General features: G+C 39.3%; 1 protein-coding gene across 1 annotated transcript in view; it reads left to right on the top strand.

Moving 5' to 3' along the window:
* Window positions 1-67: 67 nt before the first annotated feature.
* si:dkeyp-14d3.1 (transmembrane protein 132C) overlaps window positions 68-21,981 on the top strand; it is a 118,822-nt gene continuing 96,908 nt past the window's right edge. Inside the window, exon 1 of the mRNA XM_044366481.1 lies at window positions 68-1,460. Within this exon, the coding sequence (XP_044222416.1) occupies window positions 1,415-1,460 (46 nt within the window). The 5' untranslated portion in view covers window positions 68-1,414. The remainder of the gene's footprint in view (window positions 1,461-21,981) is intronic.

Raw genomic sequence — 21,981 nt, 5'->3', positions numbered from 1 at the left:
TTTCTGAAGTCAGTTCCCTTAATCATCATTTTCTAATGGTGTCCACAGTGTTAAATGTCTATTACCTCTTATCCATCACCTCCACACCTGAGCAGGACAGTTCTTTTCAGTTCAATTGCGATGCCACACGGGGTCGCTAGTGCCTTCCAAGTGGCTCAATCACGCAATCAAATGGACGGATGGATGTCCTAACAACTATATAAACAACTTTTAAAGTTATTCTTTAAAGGGTGATAGAGTCGATAGTAAACTATGGCATTCAGTAAAGATGTGAAGGTATTACTTTGGTAGACGCTCTGACAATCCTATCTGGAGATATAGGCTACAGTATTTAGAAGTATATGTTTCGAATTGAGTGTGAATTCAACTCATAAGTTGTTTGATCAAATGTTTATGTTGTCCGTCTCACCACCTATGTATGTGTTGCTGGAGCGTCACACGCCTCCCGATGTGTGCCAGTGCCAGTTATTGTCACAGCTGTAGGCTTTCTTCTCTCTCTCGACGCGCATTGGACAGGCTGACAATGCGTAAGCTTCACTGAAACTGTAGCCTGTGGTCTACCTACATAAACATGGAAAGATAAAGGGCTGAAATCGGACTTTCGCAGAGTATTTGAACCACCTGGTACCAAAGCCTAATTGGAGGTGGCAGCTGAACATTTGGCTCCGGAGGCAGAGCACTGCGCGTTCCTCGGCTGCCGGGTGTTGCTGGAGTTGCGCTCATCAGGACTTCACAAAACGTCAAGGTTGCCTGGGTGTGGATTTATGCTGACCTATATTGCGACTTGAACTTCTCTACTTTTACGTCTTTTCCATACACGATGCCGGGCGGGAACTGCTCATTCGTCCCGAAGTGCAGGACTTTACGCACTACACAGCAGCCAACTTCAGGAGCTTGGTGATGCGAAGGATACAGAGTTGACAAACTGATCTGAGGAGAAGGGATTAAATACGCTTTTAATTTGGCTGTTATTTGGATAAATTGCTTTTGGAATTCGTTCATGAGCTTAGTGAAAATGTATCACGACAAAAAAATCACCGAGATCTTAAACATTTTACCAGGCGCCTGAATCGTTTTCGCTTCCAAAAATGCTGGAAAGAGTGATAAAGCTGCGCGCAAGTTCCTTCTCTTCAATTCCTGAATTTTCCAGACAAAACACCGACAAGCAAGTAGATGGGACACTAGTTAAAAGGCTTGCAAAACATTTTTCACACACACTATGATTTTTTAGCGTTTGTATATAACTGGATGGGGCTGACATTTTACCAGAAAAGATGCTTTTCCCGTTTGTGTGTGTCTTTTTTTTTTAACTAAAGATGCATCAAGTAGGATTTTTTCTTTGATTTAAGCCATTTCGGCTTCCATACAATTTTTTTTTTGGGAGATTCTTGTTTTCCTGACGGCTCAAAGAAACATGTTGCATATCCTTGCGCTTCAGTCGGTGGTGTTACTTTTGGGAGGTAAGCACAATTTCAGCCTATTTGCTTGTGTGTCTTCTGGTCCACTCTTTCAACTAAGGACATGTTCTTACAAAGAACAGGGGAACAAATCCTACCCGACAAACACTGAGATGAAGGGCAGTAACATCCTGTGAGGGTGCTATAATTCATACAATAGCCTATATGAATACAATGTCATCTGGTAACACTGTCTGACCATAATTAGAGTTCCTGTCTGTTCAGTCATGCGTTATATGTTATGTGGAACTCAGTGCAGTCAGTGCTCTGTGGCTTTGCACCTGTACAACATAACCAGAGCAGCTCTGGCCTTAAAAAACATTTATTTCATGAATATTTCAATATGACAGGGATTCTCGTGTGCAACAGAAGCTTTGGGGTTTTATTACCTCTTGGCTTGTCAAGTTGTTTCATCAAAATTCATTGCAAAGCCCATAATTATTTTATGGGAAAAATTACTGAGACGTGCAGTGGTGAGAGATCTTCATATAGCTCAAATCACTACATGTCAGTAACACAATAATAGCATCACTGCGTGTTATGGGAGAAAACATGATTCTTGCTGAAACAATGACAATGTTCATTTCAGTTTCTGTGTTCATGACTTTGCTTCAGTCATTTGGAGCCACAATGAGGAGAGCAGCATTTAGTCTGGCTGACATACAGTACAGCCGTGCAGCCAGAATGTACAGATCTGAGGGCAGCTGGTGGTCTGGCTAATGATTCCCTTCTTCTGTCTTGTGGGAAAAAGGTTTAAACTAAAGATTTGTCTTGTTCACTATTACCAATATTTTCACCAGACAATATCTGGATTTAGCAGCTTTCGAGGGAACTTTTCATGTTGCATCTATAAATAAAGTGATCAGTTTAGCTGTGCAGTTGCAAATAATCAATTTAATGTCAACTACAGTTGAACGACATCGTTGCTATTCGGTCACTACCGTCACTTCTCTTGCCCTTTTTACTTCAGGAGGAGACCAAGATTCATCTTTTTGTATTCTAATGAAAGCCTTCAGCCAATCATGTATAATTTATGGTCAAAATAAATGAAACACCTGCACTGATTCCCTACGGATCAAAAGGTCATCGGTTTTCCAGATGTTCACTCACAATGCTGAACACTCAGACTGCATCTTACGGGTTGATTGTGCATGTACACCTTGATGACACATCTTTCTTGGAGCTCAGAGGAAGCTTTATTTGACAGCGCCTCTATTACGAGTGCTGACTCACTGGCTTGAAGTGTTCAGTAATGATGTTTGCCATATGCCAAGGCCTTCTCAGTAACCATACACAGTATGATCCTAATTGAGCATTGTGTGCCATAAAGCTGCAGGACACAGATTCTCACTGTGAATAGTGATGAAAATTGATAACACACTCCAGGAAATGAGAGGATCAAATCCATGCTAGAAAAATGCCTGCACAGCATAATGAAGCCGTAATTAGGGAGGGAAAATTTCTGGTGCGATTCTGACTATAACCTTTGTTTTGAAAAGCAAAAATATTATCAGGCCAGTGAGTTTGCAGACATATATATGTCATAAAGTGATAGACTGAAGTTCTTTTTCCCGTTTTCAGAGAACTGGCCTTATTTCCTATATTTTAAAACCTTCTGTCCTCTCTTCTATTAATTGAAGCCCCTAGGTGCGTTCCAGTGAGATGCCTCAGTGGGATTCCTGAGAGGAATATCCAATCTTCCCTCCCTTCATCTTATCCATGAGCTTAACAAGATCCAAAAGGGGATCAAGCAAGGATAGCCCTCAGTCTACATCTTTAAGTACTAAGCACACAGCCCATGCTGTCTCTTGTCTCAGCCATGTGTCTGTCCTTATGTGACTATATCCCCGTCAAGGAATGCAGCTCGTCCTGTTGGATGTTTTATGAGATTCTTAGACTCTCACTTAGTGGAGAGTTTTTATCTGTATTTGTCTTCAGAAAGATCCACTGCTGTGGTCCTGTAGCCTACCCCCTGTGATGTGGCACATATCCAGCTTCTCTTCTTTGTCCCTGGCAGTCCTTTAAGCCTTGCAACTCATGTCCTTGAGTGAGCAAGGACTGAGAAATGAGAGGGAGAGGTGATATACTGCATGTGCAGAAAATGGTGTGTTTTTAAAACTTACTGCACAGGGAAACATGTCTCAAATCAATTAACTAAAAGACAGCTGTATAAGTTGATCTGTATGAGAACAACTGTGCCTTCAGTTCAACATCTCAACTGTGCAAAAACATCCATCTGATATTAGTAGACTGATCATTTTTGTCGTCATGCTTTGCCACATTTATTGTGTAGAATGTGTTTGTATACACCCTGACATACGTCAGTGTCTCATTTATTTAGGGTGTACAATGTCAAATCAAAATTAACAATAGCATTACTCAACCAAAAGGCCTGTGGATATTTCAATTTGGACTCTACTCCTCATCATATTTTTTCATTCCACTGGAAGATTTTTAATCAAGTCTAGGAAGTCTCATTGACAACCCCTATCCTAATTCTTTTTCAAATCATTGACAGCTCATCAATTATGCTTGTATCAGGAGTCTATGGCTGTTAGGATTTAAATTAGTCTCTTAGTCTTAACTGAGCTTAATTGGACAAAGACTTGTAATGTCATTTTGCTTGTTTCTGGGCTTTAACTCAGTTATGGTGTTTATTTACGGATCAGAAAACATGAAAAGAGCAGAAGAAATCCCCGGCTTGGTGGTATTTTTTATCAAGGCTATCTTACAGCTGTGCTTTGAGCACACTGTGGTGCACTTCTGAGATTTGTGACCGCGGACACTGATAAAAAGAGGCAGATTTTTCACTTCTCCTAAATCCAATTTGGCCGGGCTTTTCCATAGTTTCTCCTTGTCGAAAGAGAGAGGAAAAGAGAATTGCTGAAGCTCAGTAGTAGCATGGTATAAGCTGGGGTTTGAACTTCCTCGCTGCTTAATTACTAACCATCACAAATGTTTAATACTATAGGTTTATATGTCAATCTGTGTGTCTTTGTTTGTTTAATGACCATTTTATGAAACACACTGAGTAGGTGGAATCTCATCTAAATCCCTTGTACTGCTCGTTCATGCTCATTATACTTAAAGTGCATGTGGGAGGCATACATTCTAGCTCTCCAATCACTGAGTCAAAAGAGAGTTTTTGCCCTCATAAATTCATATATCATCAGTATAATGTCCTGTAATATTTCCACAAAGCACATCTGCCCTATGTTAATTGGCTCTTTATAAGAGCCGTAATCTTACACTCAATTTAATCAAATTTCATGATCAGGGAAGGTGAATGAATGAAATCTGTGTAAAAGCTTTAAAGGGAGAGCTGGTGAAGGTGTGTGTCAGCCTGGGAAGGGGAGGGTGGGTCATTGTAATAATTGACAAGCATGCTGATGCAGTATTTGTGCACTCTCTCATCAGTTGATAGTTGTGTCTGTACAGAAGACCTCCTCCTCATAAATCTGTCGGGGAGTTCACAGCCAGACCGTATGCTCCAGCCACGCTGCGTCGACTAGGTGTGGTGCAGCAGAGGGAAAGCAGCATCTCGCATCAGGCTGCACAATGTTCAGAATCATATTGTAACGTAAAGAAATCAATTAATCAAAAACACATGGTAGAATAAAGTTTTAAAAAGGTAACTAAACAGATTATATGAAAGTTTTTAGAGAAATATTTTTTTATCAGAATCAAGAGGCACTTCTTTTACTTTGAATACAGAAAAAAATGAACAGCTATGCTATGTGAGATTGTACTTAGAGCTAAATGCTAATGTCAGCATGCTAACATGCTCAAAATTACAATGACAACATGCTTATTTTAGCAGGCATAATGTTTACCATGTTCCTCACTGTAGTTCATCATGTTAGTATGCTAACATTTACTCAATAGCACTAAACATAGGGTACAGCTTAGGCTGATGGGAATGTCATTATTTTTTACAGGTATTTGGTCATAAACCAAAGTATTGGACAAGTTAAAATTTTCACTTGATGATGACGCTAAATGAAAAGTCAGGAGATCAGCAAAATTAACACGTTTCAATAAAAACCCAAAAGTGTTGTGGTATCAGTAGAGTCAGAGTAGAGTCAGTCAGTAGAATCAGTGATTTGAATTTGAGCAACAGTTCTCTGGTTGACATGACTACATCTTGATGTGACCACCTCCTGATGCAGAATCAAGTGCAATCTTTATGCCAAATGATGTAATATTTTTGTGACACAAGAACTGACACTATTAGACTCCTGCTCACTCAGGAGAGAGTGAAAACACTGTGATGCTGTTCATTAGTAACAATTTCAGCTCTTAAACATATGCCTTCATGTTTTCTTCTGTTTTCTCAATTTGCTTAGTGATCTGTAATACACCAGGACTAATGCAACTACATCCCAACGATACAGAACAATTTTAACCAACTTATGATTTTAAGGGTGCAAAGAAACTCATCCCAAGTTCTCCTGTGCACACAGTCCATCTTAACAGTGTTGAGATATGACGCAGTATTTCTTGCAAATAACATGCATTTACTCTCATTATATTGTAACCAATTTCTTTACTGTAAATTTTTGTTTCTCGTTTTATTACAGCGAAACATTTTTACTCGGCGTTAAAGGAGGATGGATAAAAATAGATATGCACTGTTTACTGTGATGTGAAAGCTACTGAATTATGGGATATTAAAAAAAAGCCACCAGACTAAGAAGTGGATTATGTTTTTATTACTTCAATACATTAATAAAATGTCATTAGCCTGGGAGCTTTCTCTGGAAACAAAAACTGCTAAGACTGCATCCCACAATATTAGATATTTATGTAATATAAGCTGCATTAAGGCTTAAACAATATGAATACACTGAAGAACTTTATTTGCCTGTAACTATTGTGACTTCCCTGCAAGTACTAACATGAGGACAAAAATAACAGTACAGTAAACGTAGTTTACACAGTCTATAAAGAATCATTTTGTATTGCAAATGTCTATTTTCTGTTTTCAGCCTGTTACACTATAGCTTTTTATATGCAGTTTCTTAGATATTGCTTCCTTCCTGTCAGTGGAGATGCATCTATAAATCCAATTCGTTATGCATTTTTGATTTGAGTAATCATAGACAGGTGGCTGGACAAAAGGCTGTCACTGCATCTGAGAGAGTGGAGCACTTGGTTGTGTGCGGAGCTGTTTCTGTCTATCAGACACATTAGAGCCTAATGCATTAGAGGCAATGATCTGACAGGTACATATTGTCAAGGCCCATTGACTTCTTTGTGGTGTGGCTGATTGATTGTCGAGATTATGTTAAAATGGGAGTCGTGCGCCTCTTTGTGATTCAGAGTGGTGTGCTCATGCAGTAGAATGCTGAACAGCAGCCTTAAAACTACCATTGAATTTTAATTTTGAAATATATTAGTTCTTTCCCTTGAGCAGTCTGTTCTGTTTGTGAATAATCACTATTGTCTGCTGTAGCCGGAACAAGACCGAAGAGTTTGTTGTGTCCTCTCAGCTGTGACAGCAAACTGATGTACAGTTGCATAAAGAATGAATTATGGCAGATGGAAAGGTGCCTCTGACACAGCACATTTTATCATTTGAAACAAAAAGCGTTACCCTAATATAAAACTTTTGGATATAAAAAGGAAACACTATTAAATCAACATATTTATTGTTAGTGAGGCAGCTCTGGGATTTACATCAGCATGACACAGATTAAAATTTTAGCTCTGTGGGGGCTAACTTTTGACTGAGGTTTGTTTTCTGTTCAAACTAATGGCAGTGTTTTTATTAATATACAGTGTTTTTATTAATATTCATTCTAATAAGGCTTTAATGGGCAGTCGAGAGCAACATTGTAAGTATTGCTTTGATTTTAGAGCCGATACTCAACAGAAATACCTCTGTAGAATAATCATTTGTTCATTCACTATAACTCAGTTAATTATAAATGGCCTGAATTACACTTTGACCATTGGCTAGATGGTATTTGGTGTTATTGGAATGCCAGTGTATGCGTATCAACAATCAGTCTTGACACAATCACCAGCTTCTAATCATCAGCGTGAGAGTAATGGCCACCTCAGAGTACAATCAGGGTACAAGTTAGTCTGGCAGGAGTGCTTCTAACTTAATGAACTCCCTTGAGTGAACTCACTGAGTCGGCGTGTTCATAGACAAAGAGCACAAAAGTATGTGAAAGCACTCTAACACCCTGGATCTAAAAAATATTGTCCTGATATTTATTCAGGTTCGGCGCAGTTCAATGCGCACATACATGTGTGCTTAGCAGTGAGATGTTTTCACGCTGTCATCTTGCCCTTGCTGTCCAGCAGCCTCCAGTCCTCAGCTTTTGGCAGCCTGGAGCGTTCATGCTGCTTTGTTTCTCTTACACTAGGGGACACTGAGCTGATGATGAGGGAGGATTAGATTTGTCCAGTCACAACATAGACAGCGTGGCAATAGTGAGTCATTGGCCATGTGGTGCTCAGTGGTGTCACCCAGGCCAGGAGGGCCAGCCCTGGCAGTTAACACATTCCTACTACAGCTCTCTCTGAACCACTATCTGCTCCTGCAGATTCTCCTCTTAACCCTGAGGCCCTCAATTTCACACAAATTGGAAGGAGCCACACTAAGCTGAGCGGAATGACCCCAATGATAACGAAGGATTATCCTAAAAAAATATTACAGTTTAATTCAAATTGGGAATAAAACTGTATAAGGATGTTAATGCTGTCTGTTAGTGCTGTCTTTTACACCTGCTCAGATTTATAATTTGGATTAGCGAGGCTATATCAGTCATTTTATTCATGTAGCACTTTTTCTAAGAATCAAACAAACAAAAAGAAGGTTATAAAGTGCCATAAAAATGCACCACCATGCAAGATGACATGAGAAAATGATTTAAGAGAAACAAGGAAAAAGTAACAATTAACACAATAAATAAATAAAAAACAGCAATAACTTACAGTATACCAGTTGCCAGACCCAAGGATGCAGGCTAGTATCACCAAAAGGCGTATGAATAACACGCCAATTTTTTATTTAAGTCATTTCACATGTTATGACAATGTATTTTTTGCTTTTCCTGTGGCATTTCACACCATTTAGGTTGTAAATTCAGTTGCTAAAAATGACCTGTAGTTACATTTGATTGACGGGGAAGTGACGCATTTCCAACCAACGGCAGTACATGACATGTGAAAAGCTGAAAATGCGTAGACCTGACATGTGAAATGTCCTTAAATGTAGTGTGCTATTTATATGCCATCCCATTAGATCACGTTAAAGGGTGCTTACTGACATGGGTTAAATGTTATAATTGTTGTCTGGAAGCAGGCGTTTGAATGCATTGAAGGTGATGAGTAAAACTAAGGTTATCTCAGCATTAATTAAAAGCCCAACAGCATTTCTTTTCCTACAGCAGTATAGTATAGATAGTATAGAGCTGTATGTATTTGAATAATGATATATGCATTTTGTCAGCATATAATTCATATGGTACTTTGTATGCGGCACGTACCACGTGTCAAAACCCACACAATATTAAAATTTGATTTGAGTCTTTTTTGGCTCAGAATTATTTTTAGCAGAGTGATACACAGAAGTACTTTACCCCAGTGTGACACAACTACCTCCGCTCCATCGCGTGTTTTTGATTCACAGTAATCCCAGTGATGTGCTGAAATTATTTTTTGTGTTGAAACAGTAGCAAGTAGTTGCCCTCTCACATTTCACTCTAGCCTCCTCCACTTCTGGCACAGATCCACTGACAATGATGGAGGCCTTGATATGATTTGCTCAGAGGACATGCTAACTATTCTCATGCACAAGCCTGAGATAAGTGCAAACAAGCACTTGGCACGTGGTTCTTTGCCCTGCTGGGCTGCATTTTTTACTATTGCTGTCTTGTTTCATGTTGTTTTTGTGCATTCTCAGAGAACCTTGAAGATTGTTGTGTGAAGGCCCTGTAATTAGATGTTCTGGGACTGTGGCAATCGCTGAAATCCAGAGTGATGTAATCTGTCCTCCATCCTTAATTGCACATGCCATGTGTAGGATGGCTAATTTAGCCGGCGAGAGTGAAGAAACAGCAAGCCTTTTTGCCAGTTGGTACTTTCCAAAATCAGCCCATACATTGGATTTCTCTGTTGGGTTGCACTTTTTACAGCCTATCTGGAACTAACACAAGAGTATATTGCTTTGACAGAGGAGTAACAGTGCTACCCGGCATTCTTGAGGTAAGCATGACCGGTTCAACAATATCTGCGCCAAAGGACATGGAAAAGCAGTGAGAAAAAGTACAGTGTGATAAGGATGAGGGACCTATAAAACAACTCAGCATTTCAGGTGTTGTACTTATCTGGTCTTTTCAGAGATGGAAGCCAGTGTGATTCAGCCAAAGAAACGTGCATGGTCTGACCTGCATGTCAAGAAGGTAACTTTTGTCCGAATGAGAAATTTGTCTCGAAATATATTGTGAGCTGACCAGCAGAGAGAGGTGGAGTTGATCTCTGAGACAGCAGGTTCCTGTGAATGATGACAGATGAGAAGTGAGGAAGAATTTTCTGTTCCCACGATATGGTACAGTAAACATGGACTCACCTCTGAGACAAATACTGCAAAACTAAAAACATAAGTACAGATACTCTCTCACACAAAAACATACAAAGTACATAAAACCTGAAAGCATATTATATAGGGGCATTCTATCAATTATTTGATAAGAGATCTGGAGTCGCACACAATTTCACAGAGGGAAAGGGGAAGTGAACTTGTGATTCATTTTTGGTATATCTCTTGTAGAAATAGAGCAATGCTGTAACAACTTGGCATTGGTGATACCATGAAAACCAGGATCCCGGTGATAAAGTGGGGTTTAATCATATTAATGGTATAGTACTATGACTGAGCCAGTGCAGCACATTTTTCCATAAACTCAACATAAGATCTTCTGTCTCCTTTTTACTTCTTCCCAAACACTGGTACAAATGATGCCTTTACCTGAATAAAAGCTGCACAAATCAGAAACAAGACTAACCTTTTTGGTACTGTTTGAACAAAATCATGTGCCTTTTCCAATTTAATCTGGTTCATTTAGGCTAAATGGTGCTAATTTCAACCCTGGTGCTGGCCAAATAACCCACATTAAAACCACCAGAAAAAGTTGGGCTTTATCCATTTTCATATACACCCCGGTGTGGTGTGTTTTTAGAAGGCAGCATTGACCAATGACCAAGGATTTATTGATATTAAATATTAAAGAGGACACATAATGCACATAATGCAGCCCCTCAGTTCAGCCTTTGTCTCAAACAGGCTGTTTAGCTCCTGTCTCTTTAAGGCCTCCCTCCTGTTTAGCCCACTCCGTTCTGATTGGCTTGTTCCCTGAAGCTGCTCCTCGGCAGACTTCCACCAGATCTGGAGGCAACGTAAACAAGAAATAGTAATTGGACTTTGCTTCTTTTTCTCATTCTTTACTTGAAATACAAAACTTCTCAAATACATCTGTACATGATGGAGCCCAAATCTGATCTAAAATATGTGAGTGGACAACGTGAACAATCCGTAGATCAACCTTAGCAACAAAGGCTACAGAACAGACAGCTGTTTGTGGGCATGAGAGAATAATCTGATGTAAATTTGATGGGGCAGTAGAATTAACTTTGTGAATGGAGCGGTTAGAGCAGGCTGAAGCCGTGGCTTTTGACGTAAAGGCGGCATCTTTACATACAATCATGTTTTTGAACTTTGACCATGTTTATATAGACGATCAACATTATAACAGTATATAAATGACAGAAAATTACAAAAAGCAGGATATGTTCCCTTTAATATGTGACATCTTTGAAAGCTAATCCAGACAAATTCACCTGATTTACTCTGATCACAGCAACAATTTCCTTTATCATATCATTCTTTAAATTTATGATGCATGATGTCCAGTTGCTCGTTCAACTAAAGCTCATATCAAACTTTTTCTTCATTAGCTCATTGTTGTTGAAATCCCCAGAGAAAATAAAGCCTTCTAGCACTTTAGTAAAGTGTCGAATGACTTTCTGTCAGTCTCTTGAATAAGGTTTGTTTTGTTTTTTCCCAATGGGTTTTTGTAGCACTGCTTACAAAGAATGACAAGTCACCAGAATCATCCAATAAGCAGGTTACCTGTCAGTCCATGTGATTTCATGCTTGGCTTGTTTATGAAAATGGAAGTGTGAACCCTCAATGCACTTACCTGAAATGCTGCATTCTTTGGTTTGGAGCAAGGGAACCAAATTACAAATTCTGCCGACAGCCCCAAAAGGCCACTAAATGTAAAAAGGAAATATTCTTGGAGGTCAAGTTGATACACCTTTTACTCAAATATTAACAGCTGTCTTCCCTTGTGCACGGTAGGCATACAGTATTTTTTTTTTAATATGATTGTGTTTTATAGTATATTTTCATTGCACAACCTAATTTATGAAGGGAAGCAGCTGTGTCAAAGTTATACAGTCAGACATATTTTACACCTGTAACCTCAGCTGTCTTTTGAAGGCTGAGGCACTCCACTGGAGCAATAAAAAGTTCATCAGCAATAGATGATACCATACTGTCCCAGCTGAGTATTTACTGTCTTCCAGAGTATTGACAGAGCATGTGAAAGATGTGTGGAAGGCCAGAGGTCTTTGCTCTCAGCAGTAACACTGCTACACATCACAAATTGCTATGAAGTTTATTTTTGGACATCTATTTTAGATGTGTAGAAAATATCACTGATTGAGTTTAATCTACGTGGGCGGAGTCAATTAAATTTAAGGATGCAGCCAATGGACAGTGTATTAGCTAATTGATGCCTCCTTTGCTAAGCCCCATCCCCTTCAATTACTGTTGATACACCTGTCAAGTTTTCCAATCTAGCACGGCACACATGCAGTTTAACAGTGGCAGATTTACCACTTGAAACTCATTGTACGTTTTTGAAACAATTGGTCCTTGATGTAGGTAATAAATATTAAGTTTGGGAAATATATACTGTCTCAGGTTATGGGTTTGGCTGGAACTGACAGAGTGTAAAGGTCTCCGAACCAAAGAAAGAGCAGAACAGAGCTGCTGACAGTGCGTTGCTACTAAACTCTATCATAGTAGCATCTTGGCTCCCACACAATGGATGTGTCGGTCATGATTGGGGCTTTTTTGTAAAGTAATCTGTAACCCAACATAATAATGTAGTTAACTGATAATATACTCCTTGGCTTTGTAAGTAATGTTAGTTACTAGTTGCAGGTAATAGTTACGGTTGCTAAAGCTATGATCAGGCAATTACTGTGAGGAGGGGTTTAGCGAATGCTACAATGATAAATATTGCTTAGACAATGACATTATACTGTGCAATGACATTGAAGGATCTCAGGTAAGAAAGAGTGACCTTTCTTTCTTGTGCATAACAACAGCATTTATTATCTTTAAATAATAGCTAGCAACCAGCTGCACATCACAGCTAAGATGACAGTTAAACTAGGTGTACCAGCTAACATAGATAATTTAATATGGCTAGACTGCATTCCCTTTTCTCTTTTTCACAGTAAGAGTATTCATAATAAGGTTTCATAATGTTGGCTGCCCCCTCCCTTCTCTGCTTTTCACTAGGGTTCAGTCTAACATTAGTCAGCCTGTAAAAAATGTGGTTCGTTAGCTTGGCCTATTGAGGATTAACTCAGTGAGAGATTTTTTTTTCTGCCTGCAGAGCAGCTCTGCATCCAAGAAATGTTTGTAGAACTAAAATTATAATTAGCTTCTGTTTTCTTGCCTATTTTTTGAACACATTAAAAAGCTTGTATAGCTGGCCCAAGAGGAATTGTGTAGTCTTCTAGGATTCCTACAGACGAATTTGCCTGAGCATGGAGTGAGATGTTGTCAATCACCGGAAGAAAGTCCATCTTGGAAGCCGGACGGGAGTGCCTTGAAAAAAATGTGCCCTGCGTTGCTAGTTGGAAATATTTCTTTAAAACTAACATATTTTGTCAGTAGTGTGAAAGCAGACCGCCTTCCGCTCTAATCTAGTCTGAAATAACAGCATTTCTCTCCCCCCTGCTTTAATAGCTTTCTTTCCCTGGCTCAAAATAGAGCTACTTGTTCATGGAGTTATTTCCTACTCTCACCAGTTTTAGGTTAAACTGCAAATTTAAAGCCAGTCCATCTGGAGCCACAATAAAATCTCTCCTCAGAAAGGAACAAGGCACTGTGGGGCGAATACACACTTCTTCTACAGAGGGAAAGAAACATTGTATTTTTATAGGCCCAAAGGATTAACAATTTCAAATTATACATTACCAGTGACTATACACTAACACTGACCTTGCCGTATGTATTGATGTAAACAACCCGTTGGGATATTTGTTCTGCATTTAGAAGCTACGGATTACCTACCTCCATATGTCATTGTCAAATTAATTTAGTGTTTCTTTGTACTGTACGTGTTTATTTATTTTGTCCCCCGGTACAGTTTAGTACAGAATGTGCAGCACTGAGTAAGGAAGGACCTTGACCTGTTTTCAAAGATGAGAAGGCAAGTACAGAGTCAACATCATCTGTGCTATCTCTTTCTATTGTTGTACAAAATACTAAAAATAATGAGGATAAGCATAATATTTACCAAAGTATTTTCAAAAGTAATATAATAAAACTGTATTGTTTATTCTACTACTATATACTTCTATATATTGATATGCTCTGGTAGGTTAACTGTCTGTCTTATATTCTAGTTCATGGAATTTATATATATATAGATTTGTTAAGACAGTTGAAAATAGTGTAAAAATAAAAAACCCACTGGAAGCATGACTTAACCTGAGGTGACACCAATCTGATGAATTTCCAACCTGTACCATGCCAATCATGCCAAAAACATATAGACACCAGAGACTACAGTGTTGGTTGCTGGACAGAGAACTTTATGATGCCACTAAATTGACATTTGTACGATGTCTGTGTTTGGTTTAATTGGTTAAATTTTCTGATGACACACAGTAGCTTGTGCCTTCATAGCTGTATCCCACTTTATCTAAGTATACACTACGTACCAACCTTCAGAATATACCATTTTAGCAGAGAACAAACCATTTTATACGGACAGGAAATGATACAAGATGTGCACTGATGTAATTTGATGTCTGACTATTGCAATACCAATTTCTAATTATAAACTTACCAAAGAGAAAGCAAAATGTCATTCGAGATTTAATATTTTATGCTCCTGGAGTCTTCTGACCAACATCTAAAATTAGTTGGGGTTTTTTTTTTTCAGTTATAAGCATCTCCTCCATTTCTGCTGTGCATTGCCTTGTTGGACAATTAAGTCCACAATACCAGTCAAAATTCAAGCAGATTTAGTATGCATACTGTCATCTTGGACTTAATCTTGTTACTCTTTCAGTGTGAATGTACAGTGTGGACTTGAATGTACCAACAAGAAAAATGGTCCAAAGCAATCCATTGTTTTCAAGTGCAACCATTCAGACACAAACACATTTTGTCTGTATTCGTGTGGATTTAACCACTCAAATGCTTTGGCAGTCCATGTTTATTCACCAAAAACAGCCATTTTTCCATTAGCATGACAGTTCAAAAACAGTACAGCCATATCAGTAACAACCTACCAAATCTGTCTGTGTATTTGTTTGACAGACAGCTGAGACAGACTGATTTTATAACTTACAAGGAACTCATCAGTTGTTTCATTTATTCTCCACCAGACCCTTTCCTTTTGGCTGCTGTCTTTGTGCATTAATGAAGTGGTATGGTGTAACCTGGGAAAACGATGAATTTCTTGCTCAACTTGAAACAGTTGCAATTTAAGCAGACGGATCTTTACCTCAGTTTGCACAGCCTAGAGTGAATGTGCACCTGTGTCTCTCCATTCACATATTTCTAATGAGTGAATTCTGAATGCGTTTGTACCGCCTCCAAATTTTGCTTTTCAATTTGTCTGCATCATTAATTTTCAAATGAAGACATCCATATTAAGCATTTATAGTCTACAAGTACTGCAAGGTATTAGCCAGTCAAGGTCAATTATCAGCATAATTATCGTTCACTCATTGCCAATCACCTTATGGTCAGATGCTGTAGAACATAGAAAAGAAAGCTTAGAAAAGAACTATAATAGATTCATAAACATAGCATAGCCATGATTCATTGCATTGTGGCTGCATGTATAGGAATACAGTCTTGTCAGGAGAGCTTCAGGCTGAATTTATCATCCTATATGTGTGTGACCTTGGGGAGAGGTTTACCAGTAGATTTGGGGAGGGTGCAGGGTTGGATAAGGAGGCACTTAAGAATGCACAGACACTGTGCTACAGAAGTCTTTCATTTACTACAGTAGCTCTGTTTTTCACACCTTGCTATAAATAAAGGGATTTGGGGGAAAATCTTCCCTCCGTACCGACTATATAAACTGATTTAATTAACTTAAGGATTTCACTGCTATCATCCCCTGGCTCCTCAGCATCCCTCGAGAAGCCTCGCAATTTTGGCTTAAACATATTCTAGGTAAGAAAAGTTTACTGTGAGACTGTTTTTAGTTGATGCATACTTGAACTGCAAAGTTGCATTTGCTTGGTTTGGGAGAGTTTTTATTAATGCATCCTGACCCCAGGAGGAGAAAAACATGTTATGGCTTGATTCACACCCATTTCCATTATCAGCCTTGTACTCCTCACACTCAGTCAGACAGGGACAACACTTCATTTTTGAGCAGCAAAATCACAGACAGGCGTTACCATTCTTAATCAATCTTCCTTGCTTGTGTTGAACATTTGGTTAATTTGATTTTCTTCGGTTCCTTGATTTGGTGTAGTGTTAACATGATTTCCTGGTGATCAACTATGAACTATGATAGAGTATTAGAACATAGAAATTACAGTAACATGTCACAATAAGAAATTACAGATATGAATGTCCACTTTTTCTGTGATACAATGATTATTATCAATAGTGATGTAATCCTACCCTTAATCCTATTTGCTGTGTAATTGTAATATAGTTTCTAACCAATCTGAGCTCTCTTCTGTAGTGCCAATAAGTCTTGTTGGATTTGTGTCCACTTGTTCCCGTGTCCTAACAGAGCTCACTCACCATTAAATATCCTTGCACTATCACACAGAGGCCAACTGACTCTGCCTTGCGAATGCCTGTGTATTGAGCCTGATTTACGATATCGTTTTGCCATAAAGGCCAGTGTGAGGGGAAGAGATTCGTTAAGAAACCCAGTTTATGTTTTAGCAAAGTCCGGAGGGGCCATGGGAATACTGATTGGCACACAGATATGTGCTTGTCTCATCCCACCCAGCCCAAGCCAAAAGCTCTCAGCCCCTTTCCCCTCCAGCCATGTGCACTGGAAGGCACAAAGGATGTGTTGTTCTCTGCCCGCAGGATACCCAGAATGCCCAGGGTTCTTGCCACTCACTCTGCAGTCCCCTGCTGTGATAACACTGTTCCAGACATATCAGGCCTCCTCACAGCACCTGGAGGCCCTTCTCAGCATCCCTTAATGACTTCCCCACTGACCCGCCCAGCCACTAACAGTGACGCCTATTTGGGTTCGTCTTCTCTATCCGCGGATTTACCAAATAGGCCAGCGGCAAGGCATTGCAGTGTTTACTCTTCATCGGTCGATACTCTTTAATCCCCGAGATGATGCTTTCTCTCATGAACTCAAAATAGCTCTTCCTCCTCCCCAGTGAAGCCACAGGCCCATTACTCTTTATTAGCTCTTAGCGTCTTAAATGTGGCCATCCATTAGAGGCAAAGCAACAAACATCCCCAGCAGGTCCCTCAGTCGCCCGCCAGCACTCACACACACACGCACACACACACAGATTAATTTAAACTGACCCTTAATCAAGAGCAATAATTGCACATTGAATTCAACACATGTCAGAGATAAAGAAGAGTCACCTGCGTAGCATATTCCCCTTTAAAAAGTTTTCATTTATGGCGGCACCCTCCTCCTTCATGACTCTTACTTATCAGCCAGGCGGACTCCACAGACCTCTATCTGCCTGAATGATTCCTTTTCTATGGAGGATGGCATGAAGTAATACCATACTGTGTCATGTATTGATTCTTTTTCCAGTCCCTCTTTCTTGAATTTCTTGGTGACTCAAAAGCATAAATCATCCACAAATGATCCTTGAAGGAAATATTGTATTTATTATTCTTGACGCATGGTCACAAATTCAATAGCCCCTATTAATTGAACATGGTGAGAAATATGATGTGGGTAATTCAATGGGACTAGAGAGCTTTCTCTCATCCCTCATGTTTAAGACTGTCCTGTTTGGCATTCATGGCAAAGCTGAGAATGATTCAGAGTCAGGATGAGGGTCAAAGGGAGTGTAATCGTAGACCTTGACAAAGAGCGTTTCTCTGTCAGCTTTGTAATATGATCTGCATGTTCCTAGAAAAACACATCCAGACTGCTAGTGTTTCATATGTAAACCTTGCATGAGTGATCATTAAAAAAAATCTGAATCCCCAGGAATTACAGAAACACCACGCAACCTTTTCTCTATTACTTCTCTATTGCATTGTTGCTTCTCATTTACTTCTGCTACTTCCTATTGAGCTTTCTGCCCTTGTTCCTTATTTCTTGTCTGTCTTGACGTGTGTGATGAAGCAGAAACACGGGCAACCGACCAGCCAGCCACCTAGACAGCCATTCACTTCTGTGTCCACCCATATTATTACAAGAGTGGACAGCAGGAACGTGGTCGCTCCTTCCCTGGTGTCCTCTATTGTGGCTGTTCATTTACTCGGCCTCTGTGAGTGTGAAGGCTGATCTTCGCTCTGCCAATCCTATTCCAGCTCTACATAACCTTGCGTGGAGCCCCAGTGGTAGGATGAGTGAGCCTGTATGAGGCTTGGTATAGGAGGGGTGTTGCTTGGCTAGTTAGCACTCATCTGGGACATGCCTTTCTCCCTGAACACCTCTGCCTAGCCTTGCCTGACAGAAAACTTCTGAATGGCCACCTCAGAAACTGGGAATCTTAAATTGACTGTATGTACAAGAGTGGCATCAGATATTTTTAAGTGACAACCAAACTAATTGGAACTAAAATATTTTGCAAGGCTATTACATGCTGTATGCTTGCATATTGCTTTAGATTCTAGATTAAATTTACAATAGACCAGTGCTAACAGAGATTACACATTTACTCCAAAAGATTTTAAGATTGTGTGAAATCTTGCTGGGAAAATCTGGTCATAGAAAGTAAATGTGAAGTAGACACCCTGCCCATCCCTCATTTAATACTGCCAGTGTGCCTTTGACCTCAGTGATTAACCTGTAACTTCCTTAGCAGAGCTGTGTTCTGGCCGGCACTAAAGTCTCTGCATGTTAAGTCCTAGTGGGACTATATTTACAGAATGTGTGAAGTCCTTACACGTCATCCAAATACAACTTATCTTAGTGAGGTTTTATAGGTTATAGGTAGGTTTAAGGCACAGTGGTGGTTTGAGCTATGTGTAGAGTGTTAGCATGCTAACATTTGTTAATTAGCAGTAAACACAAAGTACAGCTGAGGCTGATGGGAATATCATTAGTTTTGCAGGTATTTGGTCATAAACCAAAGTATTGTACACATTTTTTAACTAATATTGGCACCAGAGATAAAATTAGGAGATCACCAAAGTGATTACAATTCATGTTGTGGGGAACATGAATATCGGTACTATATTTCAAGGCTATCCATCCAATAATTGTTAAAATACACAGATTACACAGATTGACTGACTGACATTATAATCCCTAGTGCAACCCAGCTAGTGTGGCTAAAACCTTACAATAATCACTTATGTGCCGACATACACTCTCAGTATTTGTGGTGTGCTGCAATCACTGAGGTCTCATCAGCGAGAGGTCCTGACAGCTGTTCCATGAGGAAAACACAGCCTCGGCAGCATTTCCATATAGAGAGGGGAAAAATCCTTTTTATTAAAACTTGGAAATGAAGAGATTTAAACATTTGAATTTATCTGGCTCAGCATAATGCTGGCTATCCTTTTACAATTTAATGCCACACAATAGGGAAATTTAATTATACATGATGTGCATCATGAAGTGTATGCTGAAATAGACATTTTTCTCAGTTGAATTATCATTATTTTTCTTTTGTCTCTGCATTTCTCTGCCAGTTGGAAGTAATGTGTATTCCTTAATCCCTCATCTTCCCCCTTTTGTTAAAGAAATATGATAAGCAAATGTGGTATACTTTAACATTCCTTATTAATACATCAACTACTACAGTACAACTGCAGTTATTAATACACTTATTGTTGCTAAGACAATTGACATTTGATACTATCACACAACTCATTGTGACAGGTTTTTGTAGTTGACAAAGGTTGACTTGAGAGTGGATCTGATATGGTGGTGACTGCTGATAAAAACTAAAGGTATTAAATACTGTAAATTCTAATAGTAGACTACCAATTTTAGGCAGGTTACTTTGAAATTATGATCAATTTCTCAACAGTAAAAGTAATTGCATACATTACTTGTTACTTTACTTTTGTTACTCAGCACAGCTCCATCAAATGTGTCTTTAAACAACTCCAAATCTTCCACACCAAAATATTCACACATCTTATGTATTAACGTTTAGAAATGGAGCTCACACACTCTCCCACTCTGAACCAAACCAAGAGATTCCTGAATGTAGGCTTACCAGTCAATTGGCAATTGCATTGTCGACACAACAGAGTGGTACTGGGATCAGTAACTGTAATGTAATTACTGAATTTCAAATTCTAATCCCTTTTTATGCTAAACCAGCCTCCCGCTGGATATACTGTAGCTTTATATTTACTGCACAGAAATGAGAGCAATATCAATCCTCTCATCTAACTCTCATGGAGGGAAAGCAAACAAGCATATTTCCCAAAATGTTTAACTCCCTTAACAAAGATAATTTTGCTGTACACCATTATTATAGTACGCTGCTTATATACAGTGATAACTGGCCTAAGGGACACTATAACCAGAGGAAATTCTGTATAATTTTGAATAAGGTTTTGTAATATGGATGCTTATACGCCCCACTGAATTTACCTGAAAGGTTGTAATAGTGTCATCCAAATATCTAGTCGCATCATGTCTGGTTTCTGATGCATAGCTGTAAAATTGCTGGTGGTCAGAATGTTGGGGACAGTAATAGGGGTCACAGCTGCAGATAGCCCACACAAATTCCAGAAGAATGATTTTATTAAACAGGAGGGCCTTGCATTGTAATTGCAAACAGTTGGAAACTCATTCATTTTGTCTGTATTCATGTTTTCTTTTTTTAGTTTGTTGTTATAAAATATGATCAGAGCAGCCTTGCAGAGTTTTAACAAAATCATCCAACCTTTAAGAATTTCATTACAGTTGTAATACAATTTTTCGGGGGTCACATCCTGAATAGTGGATATTCTGGTTCACACAGATAAAAGAGTTTTTGCCCTCAAAATGTAATTGTTTTATTTCTTTGTAACCAAAAATATTAAAATTGCCTCTTGTTGCTGCACAATGTAATGCATTTATTTCATTATTTGCTGATAAGGAGTGAGCAGTAGTCTAAGCCTGCAATCTTATTTTCCAGCTTGTGTGTATAAGCACAAATATGAGCACATTTTAATCCTTTATGTCAGCTGTGAAGACAATAAATCACATTACAACACAGAGAGTGAGGTGCTCAAGCCTGTGGAGAGAGCACTTGCTTTGGCTTTACTTGATACATGACAGTGGTAACATTACTACCCAGAGACCAGAGGATGACTTTGTTCCTGTTCTGTCTTGCTTTGCTCTTGCTGGACTATCAAGCTTTTCATTTGTCAGCAGCGTAACACTGCGTACACAACAATGCCTCGTCCCAACAAACAGCACAGAACTCCTGCTTGTTCAGGAAAAATACAAATTGCTCTGTGGTACTCTGTTGCTCACAAGTCTATGTTCCCTGTCGAATAAAGCCAGAGTCTGAATCAGGGTGTTTACTCTGAATCAGCTAACTGATGCTCTGAGTAGCAGTGATGCTGCACCTGTGGGTTGAGGGTTGCAGCTCGCCTGCACCCTTGCATCCTTCAGTGGGACAGCAATGAGGTCAAGAGGGCCACCATGACTCACAAAGCCCTGTATGATTTGTAAACCGTCAGGACATTGATTTACACAGGTGATGAGAGGAAAGAAATCCTCTGGCAGCTAGCATGAAGATGGAAGTGTGGTGTGGGAGTATAATCACACAGCAGACTGCTCTTGAGAAGAAGGTCAAAGCCCACTCTCATTGTGATTAAAATCTTTTTTTGTGTGTGTGTGCTGTGCAGTTCCTCAACCAGTGGGGCCATAGGTGATAACAAAGGAACTGCCAATCTGTTGTATCAGCACATGATTTTTTTTGCTCTTGAACATTGGAGGGCAAAAATGCACAGTGGGCTGTATTGTAATTGGGCTAAATGGGCTAATTTTGGCTAAATTTTTAATTACATATTTAGTTGATTTAATAGTCATACCAGTTGTCTATACATCTA

This window comes from Thunnus albacares, chromosome 2 (assembly GCF_914725855.1).
Source record: "Thunnus albacares chromosome 2, fThuAlb1.1, whole genome shotgun sequence".
NCBI classification, from domain to species: Eukaryota; Metazoa; Chordata; class Actinopteri; order Scombriformes; family Scombridae; genus Thunnus; species Thunnus albacares.
This window is presented reverse-complemented; position numbering and strand designations above follow the sequence as displayed.